The following is an 18,839-nucleotide window of genomic DNA, read 5'->3' on the forward strand; positions in this document are numbered from 1 at the left end:
GTATTCTTTTCACATTAGTATTGTACAGAAACTGAATGCCACCACGTAGGGAAAGTTTAGTTTATTTGAAGGGATTTGGAGGAAGTATTGAATTTATATGTATTTGCTCTTCTCTTAATGTATCTGAATTGGTTCATTTTCATATGCCCTGTGCTATCAAGCACAGTACCAAGTTACAGAACAGGCAATTAGTAAGTATCTATTTACTGGTAAATCTCTTTATCTTAAAGTAATCCTCTTTGGCGTATCAGTGAGGTATCTTTTTCTAATTTTATTTGCCCATCTTTAATATAGTGGACATGTGATTGTTCTTTTGTAATGGAGAAGTGGAGCCTGGATATTTGATTTTCACATAGCTCCTTCTGGAGAGGTTGCAGATGTTAGTATTAGCAAAATTTAAAGTTTTCTATTCAGTTATTATTTTGAGAGTAAATAATTTCTTGGATTCTATGTCACACTGTTTACAAGACATTATTTGGAATTTTTCAAGAAAGTAGGTATATTTAAATATTTTTTGCCTTAATTTTTAATATTTTCTCCTAATTGCATTTCAGAAAAATTCCTAAATATTTGACTAAATTTTATAGTTTGAATATAGAGAGCATCGTCATTCTCCAGTTTTGAGATTTCATACATTACAAAAACCTAGCTTTGTGGGCTGGGTAGCCTGACATCTAAAGCTTTCACCTTTAAAGGTTAGTTAAAAAGGACGTACAACGCCACCAAAAATATGATCCATGAAAGAAAAATTTGATAAGCTGGGATTCATTAAAACTAAAAACTTCTGTTTTATGAAAGACACTCTTTTTTTTTAATTAATTTATTTATTTTTTTTTTTATTTTTTTTTGCGGTACATGGGCCTCTCACTGTTGTGGCCTCTCCCGTTGCGGAGCACAGGCTCCGGACGTGCAGGCTCAGTGGCCATGGCTCACGGGCCCAGCCGCTCCACGGCATGTGGGATCTTCCTGGACCGGGGCACGAACCCGCGTCCCCTGCATCGGCAGGTGGACCCCCAACCACTGCGCCACCAGGGAAGCCCGAAAGACACTCTTAAGAGGATGAGAAGACAAGTACCAGACTGGGAGAAAATCTTCGCAAAACACGTATCAGATAAAGGACTGGTATCCAAAATATACAAAGAAGTCATAAAATTAAACAGACAACCCAATTAAAAAAGGGCAGAAGACCTGAACAGACACCTCACTAAAGAAGGTATACACATGGCAAATAAGCATATGAAAAGATGCTCAACATCATACGTCATCAAGGAATTTCAATTTCAGATGATAGTGAGATACCATTACACACCTATTAGAATGGCTGAAGACCCAAACTTGGACAGCACCAAATGCTGATGAGGATGTGGAGCAGCAGGAACTCTCATTCTTTCCTGGTGGGAATGCAAAATGGTACAGCTACTTTGGATGAAAGACAGTCTGGAAGTTTCTTACAAAACTAAACATAGTTTCACCATATGATCCTGTGGTCATACTCCTTGGTATTTACCCAAATGGGTTGAAAACCTGCACACGAATGTTTACAGCAGCTTTATTCATAATTGCCAAAACTTGATAGGTGAATGGATAAACAAACTGTGGTATATCCAGACAGTGGAATATTTTTCAGTGATAAAAAGAAATGACATGGAGGAATCTTTTTTTAAAAATATTTATTTAATTTATGGCTGCGTTGGGTCTTTGTTGCTGTGCGCAGGCTTTCTCTGGTTGTGGTGAGCGGGGGCTACTCCTCGTTGCGGTGCGCAGGTTTCTCATTGCGGTGGCTTCTCTTGTTGCTGAGCATGGGCTCTAGGCACGTGGGCTTCAGTAGTTGTGGCACGTGGGCTCTAGAGCGCGGGCTCTAGATCACAGGCTCAGTAGTTGTGGTGCACGAGCTTAGTTGCCCTGCGGCATCTTCCTGGACCAGGGCTCGAACCCGTGTCCCCTGCCTTTGGCAGGCAGATTCTTAACCACTGCTCCACCAAGGAAGTCCCGGCATGGAGGAATCTTAAGTGCATATTGCTTAGTGAAAAGACTACATACTGTATGATTTCAACTGTGTGACATTTGGAAGAGGGAGGGTCAAATAGGTGGAGCCTGGGATTTTTAGGGCAGTGAAACTGTTCTGGATGATTCTGTAATGGTGGGTGCATGTCATAATCCTTTTGTCAAGACTCAGAGAAGGTATAACACAAAGAATGAACCCTGATGTAAACTGTGGTCTTTAGTTAATAATATTGTATTAACATTGGTTCATTAGTTGTAACAAATGTACCACACTAATGCAAGATGTTAATAATAGGGGAAACTGTGTGTGTGTTAGGAAGAAGTGGTATATGGGATTCTTTCTATTTCCCACTCAATCTTTCTGTAAACCTAAGGCTGCTCTAAAAAAACAATGTCTATTAATTGAAAAAAATAGTAGTTAATAAAAAAAGTGATACACAGGCACACACATGCCCATATATACACACTCCACCCTCTGCATACAACTACTCTTACTTAATAAGTAGAACACAGCTAATGTTTTTCTGAGCTCTGTTTTTCAGAGAAATATATATCTGATATATATATCAGAGAACGTATATCTGATATATAAGCAAAACATTTTATTTGATACTTGAGGTTTTTTTCCCTTCTGAAGCCATATATTGAGCATATACTATATGCCAAATACTTTTAAGTATTTTTAACAACCTGTCTCATTTAGTTTGAAGTAAATACTGTTCACCTCATTGCACAGGTGAGGAAGCTCTGGCTAAGAGAAGTGAAGTGGCAACGAAGTTGGTAGTTGAATCTAGACCTGACTCCAAAGCCGGTGTCCTATATGGCCTTTGTAATTCACATAGACATATTTGTTGAAAGAGCTAAAGTTTATCCACTAACATAAGTGTAAGTGCCTTTAGAGCAAAAATATTATGGAAAGGGATTGCCTTGGTTTGAATCTTAGCTCTGGTATGTACTTTTGCTTTGTGATTTTAATTAGATTATATTGTCTCTTTATGCTCTAGCTTCCTTATATGTTAAGTGGAGATATTAAGATTGTTGTGGGACTTCCCTGGTGGTCCAGTGGTTACGAATCTACCTTCCAATGCAGGGGACTCGGGTTCAGTCCTTTGTTGGGGAACTAAGATCCCACATGCCACAGGACATCTAAGCCCGCGCACCACACTTACTGAGCCTGTGCGCTCTGGAGCCCACGCACCACAACCTGCATGCTGCAATGAAGATCCCGCGTGCCGCAACTGGGACCCGATGCAGCCAAATAAATTAAAAAAAAAGATTGTTGTGAGGATTAAATGAATTAATATATCAAAAGCTCTTAGAACAGTGCCTGGTACAGAATGTGAGTCCCATAACTGTTAGCTGTTAATTAGTAGTGGAATATTTTCTCACTGTATAGGTTAAGGAAACTGAGACCCAAGGAAATTAAGTGATTTTGAGTCACATAACTTTCTAAGGTCACAGAGCTATTAAATGGTGAAGTTGAGTCTTTTTTAAAATTTCAAGGCCGGAATTTTATCCACTAAGTTAATCACTTTTTTAGAGAGAAACTCTTTAAAAATGTGTTGCAGTTTCTATCAGCTCACAGTCTACCAAATATAACTTTTTTTTTTTTTTCAGTCAGATATAGTAGGGAAAAATCATTGGGCTATGACTTAGGTTTTGGACCACGCTTTGTCCCTGATTAGTTGTGTGACTTCTTGAATATCTCTGATTGTAGTTCACTTTAAACTGAGGGGTAGGTGGAATTGGACCAGATGATTTCTAAGTTCCTTTTACAGCATCGACAGATTATGATTCTGAGATGATATCATGAATTATTGCACTATGGTATAATACCCTGAAGTTCCCAGAGCTGCTTTTTAAAAAAAAAAATTTAATTTTTTATACAATTTTAAAAGGCTACACTCCATTTACAGTTATTACAAAATATTGGCTATATTCCCCGTGTTGTACAGTACATCCTTGTGGCCTATCTTATACCCAATAGTTTGTATCTTATACCCAATAATTTGTATCTCCTACTCCCCCACCACTGTTTTGTCCCCCCACCCCCTGCCAGTAACCACTAGTTTATTCTCTGTATCTGTGACTCTGCTTCTTTTTGTGTTGTGTTCACTAGTTTGTTGTATTTTTTAGATTCCACACATAAGTGATATCATACAGTATTTGTCTTTCTCTTTCTGACTTATTTCACTTAGCATAATGCCCTCTAAGTCCATCCATGTTGCAACAAAGGGCAAAATTTTGTTCTTTTTTATGGCTGAGTAGTAGTCCATTGTATTGGGTTGGCCAAAAAGTTCCTTCGATTTTTAAGTAAAAATAAAAGACACATTTTTCACTTTCACCAAGAACTTTATTGAACAACATATTCACCATTTTGTTCCACTACCTTCTGCCATTTTTCAGGCAAATTCATAATTCCATCTTCCCAAAAATTTTGTATTTTTTTTTTTTAATTTTGTATTTTTGAGCAAAGAACTGTTCCAGGTGCCTTTTACCGTCTTCCAGGGAATTGAAATTTTTTCCATTAAGAGAATTTTGTGAAGACCAAAATAAATGGAAATCCGAAGATTCAATGTCTGATGGGTATGGTAGATGAATCAGAACTTCCCAGCCAAACAGTAACAGTTTTTGCCTGGTCATGAAAGAAACATGCAGTCTTGTGTTATCCTGATGGAAGATTATGCGTTTTCTGTTGACTAATTCTGGACACTTTCGTCAAGTGCCGCTTTCAGTTGGTCTAATTGGGAGCAGTACTTGTTGGAATTAATCATTTGGTTTTCCAGAAGGAGCTCATAATAGAGGACTCCCTTCCATATACACAACATCACCTTCTTTGGTGTGGTTGGTGGTGGTTCATCTCACTTGCCCCGTGATCTCTTCCATTCCACATTATTGTACCGTATCCACTTTCCATCACCCATCACATTTGTTTTAAAAACGGAACGTTTTCATTATGTTTAAGTAGAGAATTGCTGCAGAAATACGGTCAAGAAGGTTTTTTTCGCTTAACCTATGTGGAACCCAAACATCAAAGTGATGAGCATAACCAAGCTGGTGCAAATGATTTTCAGTGCTTGATTTGGGTACTTTGAGTATGTCCGCTATCTCCCGTGTGGTATAATGTTCACTGTTCTCAAGTATTGTTTCGATTTGATCACTATCAACTTCAACTGGTCTACCTGACCGTGGAGCATCGTCCAGCAAGAAATCTCCAGCACGAAACTTTGCAAACCACTCTGACACGTTTGATCAGTCACAGCACCTTTTCCATACAGTGCACAAATCTTTTTTCTTTTTTGCGTTTCAGTGCGTTTTTACCTTTCTTGAAATAATAAAGCATAATATGCTAAACATGTTGCTTTTTTCTTCCATCTTCAGTATTAAAATGGCTACACAAAAATGCACCCATTTTGATAAGTCTTTATTTAAAACTCCAAGTGTTTTTAATTTTTTAAATTATTTATTTATTGGCTGCGTTGGGTCTTCACTGCTACGTGTGGGCTTTCTCTAGTTGTGGAGAGCGGGGGCTACTCTTTGTTGCAGTGCATGAGCTTCTCAGAGTGTAGTCTCAGTAGTTGTGGCACACAGGCTTAGTTGCTCTACGGCATGTGGGATCCTCTGGGACCAGGGCTCAAACCTGTGTCTCCTTAAGTCTTTTTTTAAATGCAAGCTGATGTGACAGCTGTCGCATACAATCTAACAAAATTGTTTTGAATGAAGTTACAGACAACTAAGTGCTACTAGAGCCGTCTTATGGGAAAAAACCAGACGAACCTTTTGGCCAGCCGAGTACATATATACCACATCTTCTTCATCCATTCATCTGTTGGTGGACACTTACGTTGCTTCCATATCTTGGCAATTGTAAATAATTCTGCTATGAACATTCGGGTGTGTGTATCTTTTCGAATTAGTGTTTTTGGGTTTTTTTAGATGTATTCCCAGGACTGGAATTGCTGGGTCATAAGGTAGTTCTAGTTTTAGTTTTTTGAGAAACCTTTACACTGTTTTCCACAGTGGCTGCACCAGTTTACATTCCCTCCAACAGTGTTTGAGGGGTCCCTTTTCTCCACGTCCTCGCCAACATTTGTTATTTGTGTTCTTTGTTATGATAGCCATTCTGACAGGTGTGAGATGATATCTCATTGTGGTTTTGATTTGCATTTCACTGATGATTAGCTCTGTTGAGCATCTTTTCATGTGCCTGTTGGCCATCTGCATTTCCTCTTTAGAAAAATGTCTATTCATTTCTTCTGCCGCTTTTAAATTGGGTTGTTTATTTGATATTGAGTTGTGTGAGCCATTTACATATGTTGGTTATTAACACCTTATCCATCATATGGTTTGCAAATATTCTCTCCCATTCAGTAGGTTGTCTTTTCGTTTTGTCGATGGTCTCCTTTGCTATGCAAAAGCTTTTAAGTTTAACTAGGTCCCATTTGTTTATTTTTGCTTTTATTTCCTTTACTTCAGAAGACGGATCCAAAAAAACATTGCTGCAATTTATGTCAAAGAGCGTTCTGCCTGTGTTTTCCTCTAGGAGTTTTATAGTATCCAGTCTTATATACAGGTCTTTAATCCATTTTGAGTTTATTTTTGTGTATGGTGTTAGAGAATGTTCTAATTTTATTGTTTTACATGCAGCTGTCCAGTTTTCCCAGCACCACTTACTGAAGAGACTGTCTTTTCTCCATTGAATATTCTTGCCTCCTTTGTCATACATTAGCTGACCGTAAGTGCGTGGGTTTATTTCTGGGCTGTCTACCCTGTTCCATTGATCTATGCGTCTGTTTTTGTGGCAGTACCATACTGTTTTGATTACTGTAGCTTTGTAGCATAGTCGGAAGCCAGGGAACTTGATTCTTCCAGCTCTGTTCTTTCTCAAGATTGTTTTGGCTATTCGGGGTCTTTTGTGTTTCCATACAAATTAAAAAATTTTTTGTTCTAGTTCTGTGGAAAATGCCATTGGTAATTTGATAGGAATTGTATTGAGTCTGTAGATTGCCTTGGGTAGTATGGCCATTTTAATAGTATTGATTCTTCCAATCCAAGAACATGGTATATCTTTCTGTTTGTGTCATCTTCCGTTTCTGTCATCAGTGTCTTGTAGTTCTCAGAGTACAGGTCTTTTGCCTTCTTAGGTAGATTTATTCCTAGGTATTTTATTCTTTTTGATGTGATGGTAAATGGGGTTGTTTCCTTAATTTCTCTTTTTGTTACTTCATTGTTAGTGTATAGGAATGCAACAGATTTCCGTATTAATTTTGTATCCTGCAACTTTACCAAATTCACTGATGAGCTCTAGTAGTTTTCTGGTGATATGTTTAGGGGTTTCCATATATAGTATCATGTCATCTGCAAACAGGGACGGTTTTACTTCCTTTCCAGTTTGGATTTCTTTTATTTCTTTTTATTCACTGATTGCTGTGGCTAGGACTTCCAAAACTATGTTGAATAAAAGCGGCAAGAATGAGCCCAGAGCTTCTTGATGTATAGGTAGGGTGGTTACTCTCCATACTGATGACTGAAAAGTGCTATTGGTGATCCACTGTTTCTCCACTACATCAGCTTTTACTTAACATTCTTCCCTCTTTTTCTGCTTTCAGTCAACTTTCTTAATATGTTTGACTTATTGGTTTTACCTTTTTATAGCGAGCAGCTTGTGGACTTTGTTTTCAGTTCTCACCTGTGAGCAGTTTAGTTCAGTTCTCATCAGTGCAGCAATATTTGGCTGCAGGATTCACAGCTAAGTACTGAATGGTTGAATCTTCTAGAATGGAGTAGGGTTGGGAATGGGAAGTGCCAAAGACTCTAAATTGTATAGTGCGATCTTTATACAAAAGGTATAATTTTAGTGACAGGAGGATCTTTGAGATATCTCTTACCATGGGATCATGTTTTAGTTTGTTTCTTAACTTTGTTATATAAAAGGACCTTATGAATTGCAGCATTATGTGTTCCCTCCTTACCTTGATTTGATATGTGTAGTAATCAAAGTAAGTTCTATCTATTCATTGTTACATAATTTTAAAAAAAATCAATCTTCACTAGCTTATTTCAGGTGGATTTTGTTAAGTCAGAGTCAGGGAAGTTGGTTATTATAAGATATGAATAGTGTTGCATGTAGGTCACAACTGAGTATCATTTGACTGTAAATGTGGGTCTGTTTTTTCATTTGTAGTATTGGGGAGAGTTAAATGTCACCTTTAACTTTCCTGGTCCCAAGAATTCAAAAAGGATTTTTTTCTTTAAGAGAGCAACTGATAGGAAATAATTGTAGATAGAAGTAAAAGGGGGGGGCTTCCCTGGTGGCGCAGTGGTTGAGAGTCCACCTGCCGATGCAGGGGACACAGGTTCGTGCCCTGGTCCGGGAAGATCCCACATGCCGCGGAGCGGCTAGGCCCGTGAGCCATGGCCGCTGAGCCTGTGCGTCCGGAGCCTGTGCTCCACAACGGGAAAGGCCACAACAGTGAGAGGCCCGCATACTGCAAAAAAAAAAAATAAAAGTAAAAGGGGGTTTCATTATTTAAGGGAGAATTTAAAGGAAAGATAATTGAGATGAAGAGGGAGCTCTTTCTTTGTGGGTGTTTACATATCCTGTGGTGTGTGTTACTCCTGATAACCATGTAAGGCATATGTTCTATTTTAATGGTCTCTCTCTAGTTTTTTTGTTTTTTTACCACTGGGCTTATATAAGGACTTCAGTGCTCAGAAAAGCTTATTTTTTACCTTATCTGGAATAAAATCTTATAAAAGTGGAACAAAGGGGTAATAGAATGGTGTTTAGGCCTCTGGGCAGAAATATACTGTGGGATTCTGGTGAGAGTCATTCATGGGTAATGAAATCAGGATTTAGTGAATATTCAGGAGTCTGGCATAACAGTGCATATAGGTTGAGAGGGAAGTAGGGTCTCTTGGGGGTTAGGGGAGCAGAGCCAAAAAAGCATTCTGAATTTTAGGCCTAAAATGATTAAAGATGAAACGTGGTTCCAACATTTGCTGTAAATCTGATGGCAGTATCAAATGGAAAAGCTTCATGGTTACAATCAACAGTGTTATATTTTCAGGTGTCTTATCTACTTTTCAGATAGGTCTGACTAATGCCAGTTTCTATTGAAAATCTCATGGTTAATTGCAACATTTTTGCCACCAGTAGTAGTATTACTTTTTCTGGTTGTACTTCTTTAATGAATCTCTGTCTGTTAATGTATTCATCTCATTGAGTGCAAGTCAGCCAGCTGCCACATTATGGCTACCAGGAGGGTTATTTTTCTGGCCATATCACTTAGGCTCTTGGGCCCACGCCTTCAAAGGATGTATTAGCTTTTTGTTTAAAATGAAGTAATTTTCCTCTATAAAGATTGTTTCATTTTTGTCAATAACACGTTTATGGGTTCCACACTCGGATATGAAACTAATTCTAAATAAGCATTTTTGAAAAGTTGTTTTTCTTTTTCTTTTGCAGGTGTATTCTAGAGAACAAGTCTTCAAACACCTTTGCCGTATTGACTCTGAGCTGTCAGGGGACTCAGGCTTATGAGGAGGTACTGTCACAGAAAACAGTGTCTAGTGAAGACGACAAGAAAGAGGGAAAAGGATCGGAAGAAGAAGCTAAAATACTGTAGAAAACCATGGTAGGTTATTATTTATGTTTCCTTAATTTAGTTACCAAAGATCTCAGTCGCTTGAAGTTGAAACCGTTAACAGTGAGGGCAAGTGAAAAAAAGTGGTGGTAATTTTTTGCTCCAGTGTATCAGCTAAAGATGGCATTCTACTATTTAAGCAAAGCAAATGAGTTCAGATTTATTACGAGCCCTTTAAACCACAAGATGGAGCTCCATGAGCCTGCAGGCCGTAAATTATTAAATACAAAGGAGGGAATGCTCATAAATAATATTTTCTAATAAAACTGGCATTAGCAAACTGATACAAATGGCTAAGGTGACCTTGAACTTGAAATTACGTAATTTTTCTCTAGCTTTCTACCTGAAATTCAGGTTTTTTCCCATGGAAATTAAAAATCCTGAACCAGTCCTTTAAGTAATGATATGAAGGGTTTGGAGTTTATAAAATGTGTGAGTATTTAACTCAAAAAGACACCTTTTTTCACATGCTTTTAATTTTAAAATAATAGGGTCAGGTGTTGAGTGTATTGAGGGCACTGAACTGAATATCATGGAAACCTTGCTTTTTGTGGAAAGTTAATACTTAAATTGAATTTGAGATGTTAGATGAGGTCATAACATCTGGTCCCTAACTTTTTAATTGGTAAAATGTGCTGAATATTTTTCTCCTCATATTTTGGTTCTGGAGGATGCTGTGTGAATTTTTCCATAAGTGAGAAAAGGCTTTAAAAAGATGTTGTAAGTGAGGGAAAAAGCACAAAAATATTAATCATCAGTATGTTTGAAATATGTTGTTTAGCAAGTCTGATGGTATTTCTTTAAATGACATTTGATTTTTAAAAAATTTGTTTTAGAGGTTATAACTTAGTTGACTTACTCTTTAAAGAAGGAATTCTACTAATATTTTAGTTCTGGATGGTGGGGAAAAAATGTTAACTTGGGATTTTCTCTGTCATTTACGTTTATGGTGAGATGTGAAAAATGACACTGTAACTTGTGTTTCTTCCCATATAAATTATTTGCCTTTTCAGCTTATTTATCTACTATAGTCTTGATATTCTTCGAACTTAAAGAAATGTTTTATGTGTGTTACTTGCCATAGTTGATGAAAATTCCTTTCCTAGTTTATTCATCTTAAATGTAGCTTTAGATGTCTGGTGTAGAAATTTTGTGTTTACGTAGTTTAATTGGTCAGTAGGTGTTTTCCAGTTTTGCCTTAGATCTCAGGTTTGAAAGAGAACTTTGTTTCTGCATAGTTCTTCCAATTAATTTTTTAATACTTAAAATCAATGTGGAGCTTATTTGGGTAAATAAGGTAGCTTTTTTTTGGGGGGGTGGTAATACCATTCGTTCAGTTCTTTCATCACTGTTTCATGATGCTTGTCCTATCACATCCAGTAGATTCTTGGGTTTAACATTGGCAGTCTTATGTTTTTTGTGAGAGAAAGGCCAAAGGTTTGTGTTAGGTAGCAGTATGTAATTTTCCTAAGGTGTGGCCAGTGTGTAGGACTGAGTAACTTAATTTAGTAACTTAGTAACTCATCATAAAACTAAATGACAGAGAAAATCTCAAGTTAACAATTTTTCCCCCACCATCGAGAACTAAAATATTAGTGGAATTTTTTCTTTAAAGAGCAAGTTAACTATCAATAAGTTATAATCCCTAGAACAACCTAGCATCTCCAATTTGTTACATGGCTCTTTTGTTTTCTTGTTAACTTATTTTGGGATATATAAGTAAATCTCATGAAGTGGTTAAAAAGTTTTTTTCTTTGTAGCAAAAGACTTCTCCAGTTGGAAAACTGGTCATGGACTTTGAGAGCAAGAAAGAAATCTAGACAGAGATTGGCTTTTGTCTAGAAAAAAGGAAAGCTTCATGATTGATTTTAGTAACTTTTATTATGTAATAATTGAGGGTTTCAAAGGATTACTTACCTTTTTAGTTATAGCTTCATTTTGTAGGGGACAATGATACTGTAGTATTAATTTACTAGTGTCCAAATTAATCTGATTTTAAAACATTGACATTCAAACAAAAACAAAAGAGACAAGACTGATAAAGCATTGCAAATATATTATTTTGCAGTAAAGACTTTAAAATAAAATATTTACTGTCTGCTAGCACATAATTTCATGTAAGTTAGGGCACTGTAGCCACCCTTTAAGTCAAATACTTTTGGCTTTATGGAAACTCACCAAGTTTTCCTTGTTCATTTTGCTCTGTACTGGTACAAGTGTCTTTATGGTATTTGTAAATTTGGAAATATTCAAAGGTTTTTGGATGTGTGACTCATGAGTGTGAAGGATCTACTCTATTAAATTTTCATGAAATTCATTCTGTTTCTAGGCTGTAATCTGTTCCACTGATTTCTGGGCCAGCATGTCATTTTAATTATTGCTTTTAACATTTTTGATATTTTAGCATAATGGTACCACCCATCCACCTTTGTAGAATAGTTCTTGATACACTCATGACTTCCCTCCCCCCACCCAAAATGAGCTTTAAAATTATTTTTGTTGAGTATTAAAATCTATCTTGAGGGGATTTTGATTGAGAATGTGAATACATTTGTAAATTAGTTTGGAAAATTAATTCTTTTACAATATGTATTTTCCCCATTCTGAAATTTGGAATATCTCCTACTAATCTATTTAAAAAATTAAAGCTGCACACCAAAGTTTGAATGCCAAATAATAAATAATATTCTAATGTGGTCCATAGTTTTACTATCTTGTTCACATATAACTTTGTATTATGTGTTATTACTATGTTACAAAATCTCAGTTTTTCTAGATGCAGAAGTGTCCAGGAGTTTGGAAAGGAGTGACTGGGTATCATGAGTCACCCATATGCATTTCTAGACACTCTGTCGAAGCTAGGAAGTATCTTGTTTCTTGTAGATGATGTGTGATATGGATGACCTTTTTTGACGTGGTATTGAAAACACATAGATTGAGCTAAAATGTGGCATATACATAATACTGAATGTAACTTGGGTGAACTCTTCCAAAATATGAATGAAAGATCTCTAATTTTCTGGTGTGGAGTTTGGCAGGCTGGGGTTTTACTTCCTTTCTTGAGCAGTTTTTCATTGCCTCAGTGTTAACTGTTTCACAGCAGTTTGACAATTAATGCTATGACTTGACTTAAATATATTTGTAAGTCATCCTTTTCAGGTAACATTTCTTTTATTGAAGTAATAGTTTCCTTTCACCTTCTGACAGAGATCTATTAGATCTTTTGCCAATGATGATCGCCATGTTATGGTGAAACATTCAACAATTTATCCGTCTCCGGAGGAACTTGAAGCTGTTCAGAATATGGTGTCTACTGTTGAGTGTGCTCTTAAACATGTCTCGGATTGGCTGGATGAAACAAATAAAGGCACAAAAGCAGAGGGTGAGACAGAAGTGAAGAAGGATGAGGCTGTAGACTCCTATTCCAAGTGAGTGTGACCTGACATTTGTGGTGCTGTCCTGTAATGCCCAGGGTCCCGTCCCACTGGGTTACATTTGCTGTTTGGTGTTCTTTGGGTTCTCTCATTTATATGACTGTAAACAAGGAAGTAAATGTTTGTGGAATTTTTCTGAGTTAAATTTGCAGGGAAAGCAAGAAAGGAATAATGATTAGACCAGAAAAAGAAGATAGACCTGTTCAGGATGCCTTTCGAGGGAGCAAGCACCAAGCCCTTTTAAAAAAAACTTCTCTTTTTTGGAGGTTATGCTATGTCATCTTTTTCATGTGTTGGTTTAGCCTCCTAAATTCAGAAATAAATAGTAGTGTTTTTGGTCTCTGGGAAAATCATAGAATGTCATTTTTGTCAGGTATTTAAAAATCCTGGTGTAGAAGAGAGAGTGCAGGAGAATATACTGTAAAGGTTTTTATGACTGTATCTGCCTTGTTGATTTCCAGGATCCAGTACAGTATCTTGCATATAGTAAATGCTCATTGGGTATTTGTGGAATGAATGAAGGCCTAATGGGAGCCAGACCCTTCAACAATTATAGCACAGTATTCCCAGTGCTGCAACAACAGTAAGAGATTAATGAGATGAAGCTGAATGATAACTAGGAAACTTTTTATGCCTTGCTAAACTTAGAGTTATTGTTTTGAGCAATGTCACTATGATTGGAATAATTGTATGGTTTACTTCAAAAAATGTAGCTCATTTGACTCTATTGTATTAATAGGATTAAGAACATTACTTTGGCTGCAACTGGTAAATTGAGGATAGAAGTTACAGAATTTTTTCTCAGGCTTTCAATTCTAAATCTGTGATAAGCAGATAATAGTGGGAAGGTAGTAATAAATTGATATCTTTAACTGAGTGATAGTGTAACCTTTCCATCTTCAGATGAAAGAAAATCAGTATCAGTTTTTAGCTGAAGAATGTATTTTCTTGACTTTGTTAGCTTTTTACAGGTAATATATACATTGTATCTAGTCAGGGACGTGTCAGCTAGAAGTTTCTTGGCAGTAATTCACTTTTTCTTGCATATGATGGCTTTAAAAAAGATACTGTCAAATTTGGGGGTTCTTGGTAATTAGTAGTATCATCCAGTAATCTAGCCCATTCCCAGTGCAAGTTAAATCCCAGTCCCTGTGCAAGTGAAATAGTCATGCATTCCTTATTTATTGATTGACTGATTGGCCACGCTGTGTGGTTTTCATGGTCTTAGTTCGTGGACCAGGGATTGAACTCCAGCCATGGCAGTGAACATGCTGAGTCCTAACCACTGGACCGCCAGTGAGTTACCACATTACATATTTAAATTGCACGTTGGAATGTGTTTATACCCTTTTAAAAACTTTTTTTTTTATTGTGGTAAAATACATATAAAATTTGCTATTTTTACTATTTCTAAGTGGAGTTTTAGTTTTCAGTGAAGTTCAGGCCTTCTAAATACATCTTCTGTTTGCTGTCAAGGCTGAGCAGACCTTTGGAAAGTGCTCCAGTAGACTTTTGCTTAACTGGATCAGGTCACTGAGTTTTCAAGGTTTTTAAAAGATAACATACTCCGTGCTTTGTTTGGATCTTTAAATAGAGTGCTCTGTGTGCAGGCTATCAATTGTCTCTGTAAAGTGTTTCCAGTTTGTGGAACATTCCGGGGTTGAGCACTTGTGTATAGTTCTTCCCATGTGGTAGAACTCAAGGAGTGCAGAACGATCGTGTCCTTAGAACAGAGGCGTCCAAGAACAGAGGTGTGTTCTGGTCATAGATACGTATTATGCTCCTGGAGTATGCTAAGCACTACAGAGGGCATAGAGATGGGGAAAGCTAGCTTATATTTACTAAGGACCTCCTATTGCCAGAGACTGGTAGGCAGCTTTAACCTGTGTGCTGTTACCTTACCTCTTTACAAGCTGACTCACAAGTCAAATAAATTGAATAAGTTTACACTATTTGTATTTTAGGAATATTAGCTTAATTTTAATTAGTTCCCTGTATCTGGGTCACTTGCGTTATAATACGTCATATTCAAATTCATTATTAAAATTCAGAACTGAATTAGGACTTAGTTTCTCTGCTCAGTCATGCTGTCTTGTACATGATAAGACCAAGTATATCATAATTATGATATGGAATTTAATAAGCAAGCTAATAATGGCTAGTTAAGAATGTCTGCCATTTATTGAGTGCCAATTACTGTACCAGATTACTTTTCACATTATTTTACAACAAACCTGCTAGTCTCTATTATTGTTATCCCCCTTCTCCACCCCCATTTTACTTAAGAGATTTCCACTACTTATGAAAAAACAGGAACTCAGAATCATTAACAAACTTTAACTTGCTTAAGGTCAGTGAATGAGTGTGTGGTGGAGTCAGGATTCACATTCAAGTCTGTCGGACTCCCGATCCAGTTTTCTTAGCATCTTTACTTCACGTATCTGTGACAAAAATGTGAAAATACAGAGCAGGGAGAGACTATATGCTGGTTCGGGGGATCAGAAAAAACTTTATGAAGGAGGTAGCGTTTGCAGTAGGTCCAGAGGATGAGTAGGGTTTTGTCAGGCAGTGGAAGTGGAAGAAGAAATAAATCTCAGCAAAGATCTAGGTGTGAGAAAATATAGGGACTGTTTAAGGAATATTGAGCTATTAATATATGCCAGGCTCTGGGCTAAGTTCATTACTTACACTAATTAAATGACATTCTCAGTACCACTCTGAGGAAGGTATTATTTCTTTTCTACAAATGAGAAGTCAGGCTCAAAAGAGTCAAGTAATTTGTAATTTGTCCAATGTCACACAGTAAGTGGCAGAGCTGGGATTCGAAGCAGGAAGTCATGCTGTCTCCTCAATTGCCTCCCAATATGCTCATGTCTAAGTGTTCAGTGGAATACCAGGAAAATAACAGGCAGAGTTCCATCCATGTGGTGCTTTTGGAAGACTGTTCTGGTTACAACATACTGTGTACATTACAGTAGCTGAGATAGATGGTAGGGGTTAGTTTTAGTAAGGCCAGTGAAGAGGAAGTTATTGAGGTGGTCTAGGTAAGAGGTAGTAAGAGCCTGAAAATAAGCTAGTTTGAAGGCAGGGGTTTGAGGGTGATTACAGAGGGGCAATTAAAAAACTGTTACTAGATTTGGGAGAATGAGAAGATGAAAGAACAGGGATATAGAAGAAAAAAGAATCAAAGATGAGACTCTGTTCTTTTTTTTTTTTTGCGGTACACTGGCCTCTCACTGTTGTGGCCTCTCCCGTTGCGGAGCACAGGCTCCGGACGCGCAGGCTCAGCGGCCATGGCTCACGGGCCTAGCCGCTCTGCGGCATGTGGGATCTTCCTGGACCGGGGCACGAACCTGTGTCCCCTGCATCGGCAGGCGGACTGTCTACCACTGCGCCACCAGGGAAGCCCTAGACTCTATTCTTAATATCAAATAATTCCATACTTGGTTCACTTCCTTCAAAATGCTTTTTCTTTCTTTCTATACTTGTACCACCCTTATAGTTTTTCATTGATTTAACGTTTACTGAATCTCTAAGGAGTGTCAGGCACTGAGCCGTGGCTGGGTTATTTATAACTTCCTGTCTTGTTTCCACTGCCACAATTTACTTCTGTCCCTTCTCCTTTCTCTAGTTCATTCCCCACTCTGCTGACTTGGGCCCAACTCTGCTGATTCTTTGCCTCCAGCTAGAATGACCTTTTTTTCTATTTAACCAAATCACGACTCTGCTGAAGTCACACTTGCAGGTTGCCTTGCTTGACCTCTCTAATTTTGACCTCTCTCTTTTCTGAAATTGGGAAGCAGCTGTAATTATATAAAGAACTTGAGTGTTATGGTCAGACCAACTTGAGTTTGAATCTCGGCTTTGCCATTTTACTCTCTCTGTGAACTTGAGCAATTAATCACTTTTTCTGAGATTCGCATTCCTTGTCTTTCAAATACAGGGCTCTCTTGGTAAGGTTTAATGAGATCTGTGGCACTCAGTTTATTCTCAGATGTCACCTTTCTCTTCCCTTTGAAGCAGGTTTTAAACAGCTTTTGTACTTAGTCTGCAGTGTGAGCCTCAGGAGCTGGAGAGTTTGGAGCTCCTTTAGTATGTTTTCCATACTCAAACAGTTGCTTGCTTGTTGAATGACCGCTCAGTTTAGTTACATTTTCACTTGTGATTGAGGGAAATGAACCAATAAGAAACTTTTGGTATTAAAATCAAGGATAGATGTTAACAGTATTCTTACACACCATTCATGACTTGATGTTCTTTGAATGTTTGTTCTTTTAGCTACCACTGGATATGGAATGCCTGTGTTGGCAGATCATCTTTGGGTTCCTCAGCTCTTTACTTTTATCACATTATTCTCCTTTCCCCAGAAACTTTTATGGATTCCTAGAATGCTACAGCTAGAAGGGATGAGCTAAGGCTTATCTAGTGGATAGCCATTTTACAGTTACATATACTGAGCCAGCAGGCACCACTAGGAGTAGAGCTCAGGTCTTTTAATTTCCACCCTGATGTTCCTTCTTAGTATACCATGGTGTTCATGTTTCTCACAATTCTTTAATTACTTAATTAAAAGACAGAAGGAGGAAGTTAGAAAAATTGAAAAGATATTTAAGGGGATACAGTATTTTTGGATTTTCCTAAGCAATATAGATTTAATAAAGTATTGAAAGATCTGTAGTCTGAAATATTCTCCCTATTGATTCTTTGTGGTAGATAGTTTATGAGCCTTAAATCTGAGAGGTACTTTTGCAGAATTTTGGATATGTGGATTTATGTTCTCCCTTATCAATTCATATGGTTAGCCAGAAAGCCAAGTGATGATGAAGTTATAGTTTGGGAAATAGGTTGTGAAAGTAATCATTCAGACTTTTATTTTTAGGGATCAAGGTGGTCGGACATTATGTGGTGTAATGAGGATTGGCCTGGTTGCAAAAGGCTTGCTGATTAAAGATGATATGGACTTGGAGCTGGTTTTAATGTGCAAAGACAAACCCACAGAGACCCTGTTAAATACAGTCAAAGATAATCTTCCTATTCAGATTCAGGTGAGTACAGTTTAATTGTACCTCTAGGAGAATTTGTAAAAAGGTAAAAATAGGCCGTGACCTTGATAAATTTAATAAGAAATTGGTAATAGTAAAGGGTAGGTACAGACAAGTGGAATTGCTACTCTGGGTCAGTGACTCATCCATCACATCTAAGGCAAACTTCTGGTGATTAGTATTAAGGATATATTTACCAAATTAAGATGGCTCTTAAAGTACGGTCTTAAATTTTTCAGATGTGTCTTGCTGACAGTCTTCATGTTTTCCAGACTAGGCCTCTCAGCATTATAAAACTCTTAGAAAGGTTGGTATAATGCAGAAAAGAATTGAAAGATCAAAAAGAGCCTAGACAACTGGAGACTTCCATAGATGATAATTTTTTAAATTGAAGACTGTTAATTTAACTTCACTCATTCATTCTGTTAATGGAAAGTCGCTATTAATTCCTTGTTTCCAAACCTTTTTCACATTGGGATGCATTTAGACAATTTTAATGTTGTCATGCTTCCTGGAGGATGCTGCTGGAGGCTGAGGGCTCCTCAGGGCTGAAGTCAACCGGTTCATCTGGGGCTGTGGTCACCTTAGGACCTGCTCTGCCAGCCTGCTCCAAGGGCTAGTTGCATCACTAATTGGGAAGCAATGATCACCTTTCAATTTCAGATGTGTTATCTGTGGTATAATTAGATTATAGCTTTTTGATGATTTCATAT

General features: G+C 37.4%; 1 protein-coding gene across 7 annotated transcripts in view; it reads left to right on the plus strand.

Annotated features, from left to right (window-relative positions):
• STRBP (spermatid perinuclear RNA binding protein) overlaps positions 1 to 18,839 on the plus strand; it is a 136,785-nt gene that overhangs the window by 70,487 nt on the left and 47,459 nt on the right. For all 7 annotated transcript variants that reach the window (XM_030858729.2, XM_060300467.1, XM_060300462.1 and 4 more), the window contains exons 2-4: positions 9,473 to 9,641; positions 12,858 to 13,078; positions 17,964 to 18,129. In XM_030858729.2, coding sequence (XP_030714589.1) covers positions 9,639 to 9,641; positions 12,858 to 13,078; positions 17,964 to 18,129 — 390 coding nt within the window. In that variant the 5' untranslated portion in view covers positions 9,473 to 9,638. The remainder of the gene's footprint in view (positions 1 to 9,472; positions 9,642 to 12,857; positions 13,079 to 17,963; positions 18,130 to 18,839) is intronic.

The sequence above is a fragment of the Globicephala melas genome, chromosome 6, assembly GCF_963455315.2.
Source record: "Globicephala melas chromosome 6, mGloMel1.2, whole genome shotgun sequence".
Classification (NCBI taxonomy): Eukaryota; Metazoa; Chordata; class Mammalia; order Artiodactyla; family Delphinidae; genus Globicephala; species Globicephala melas.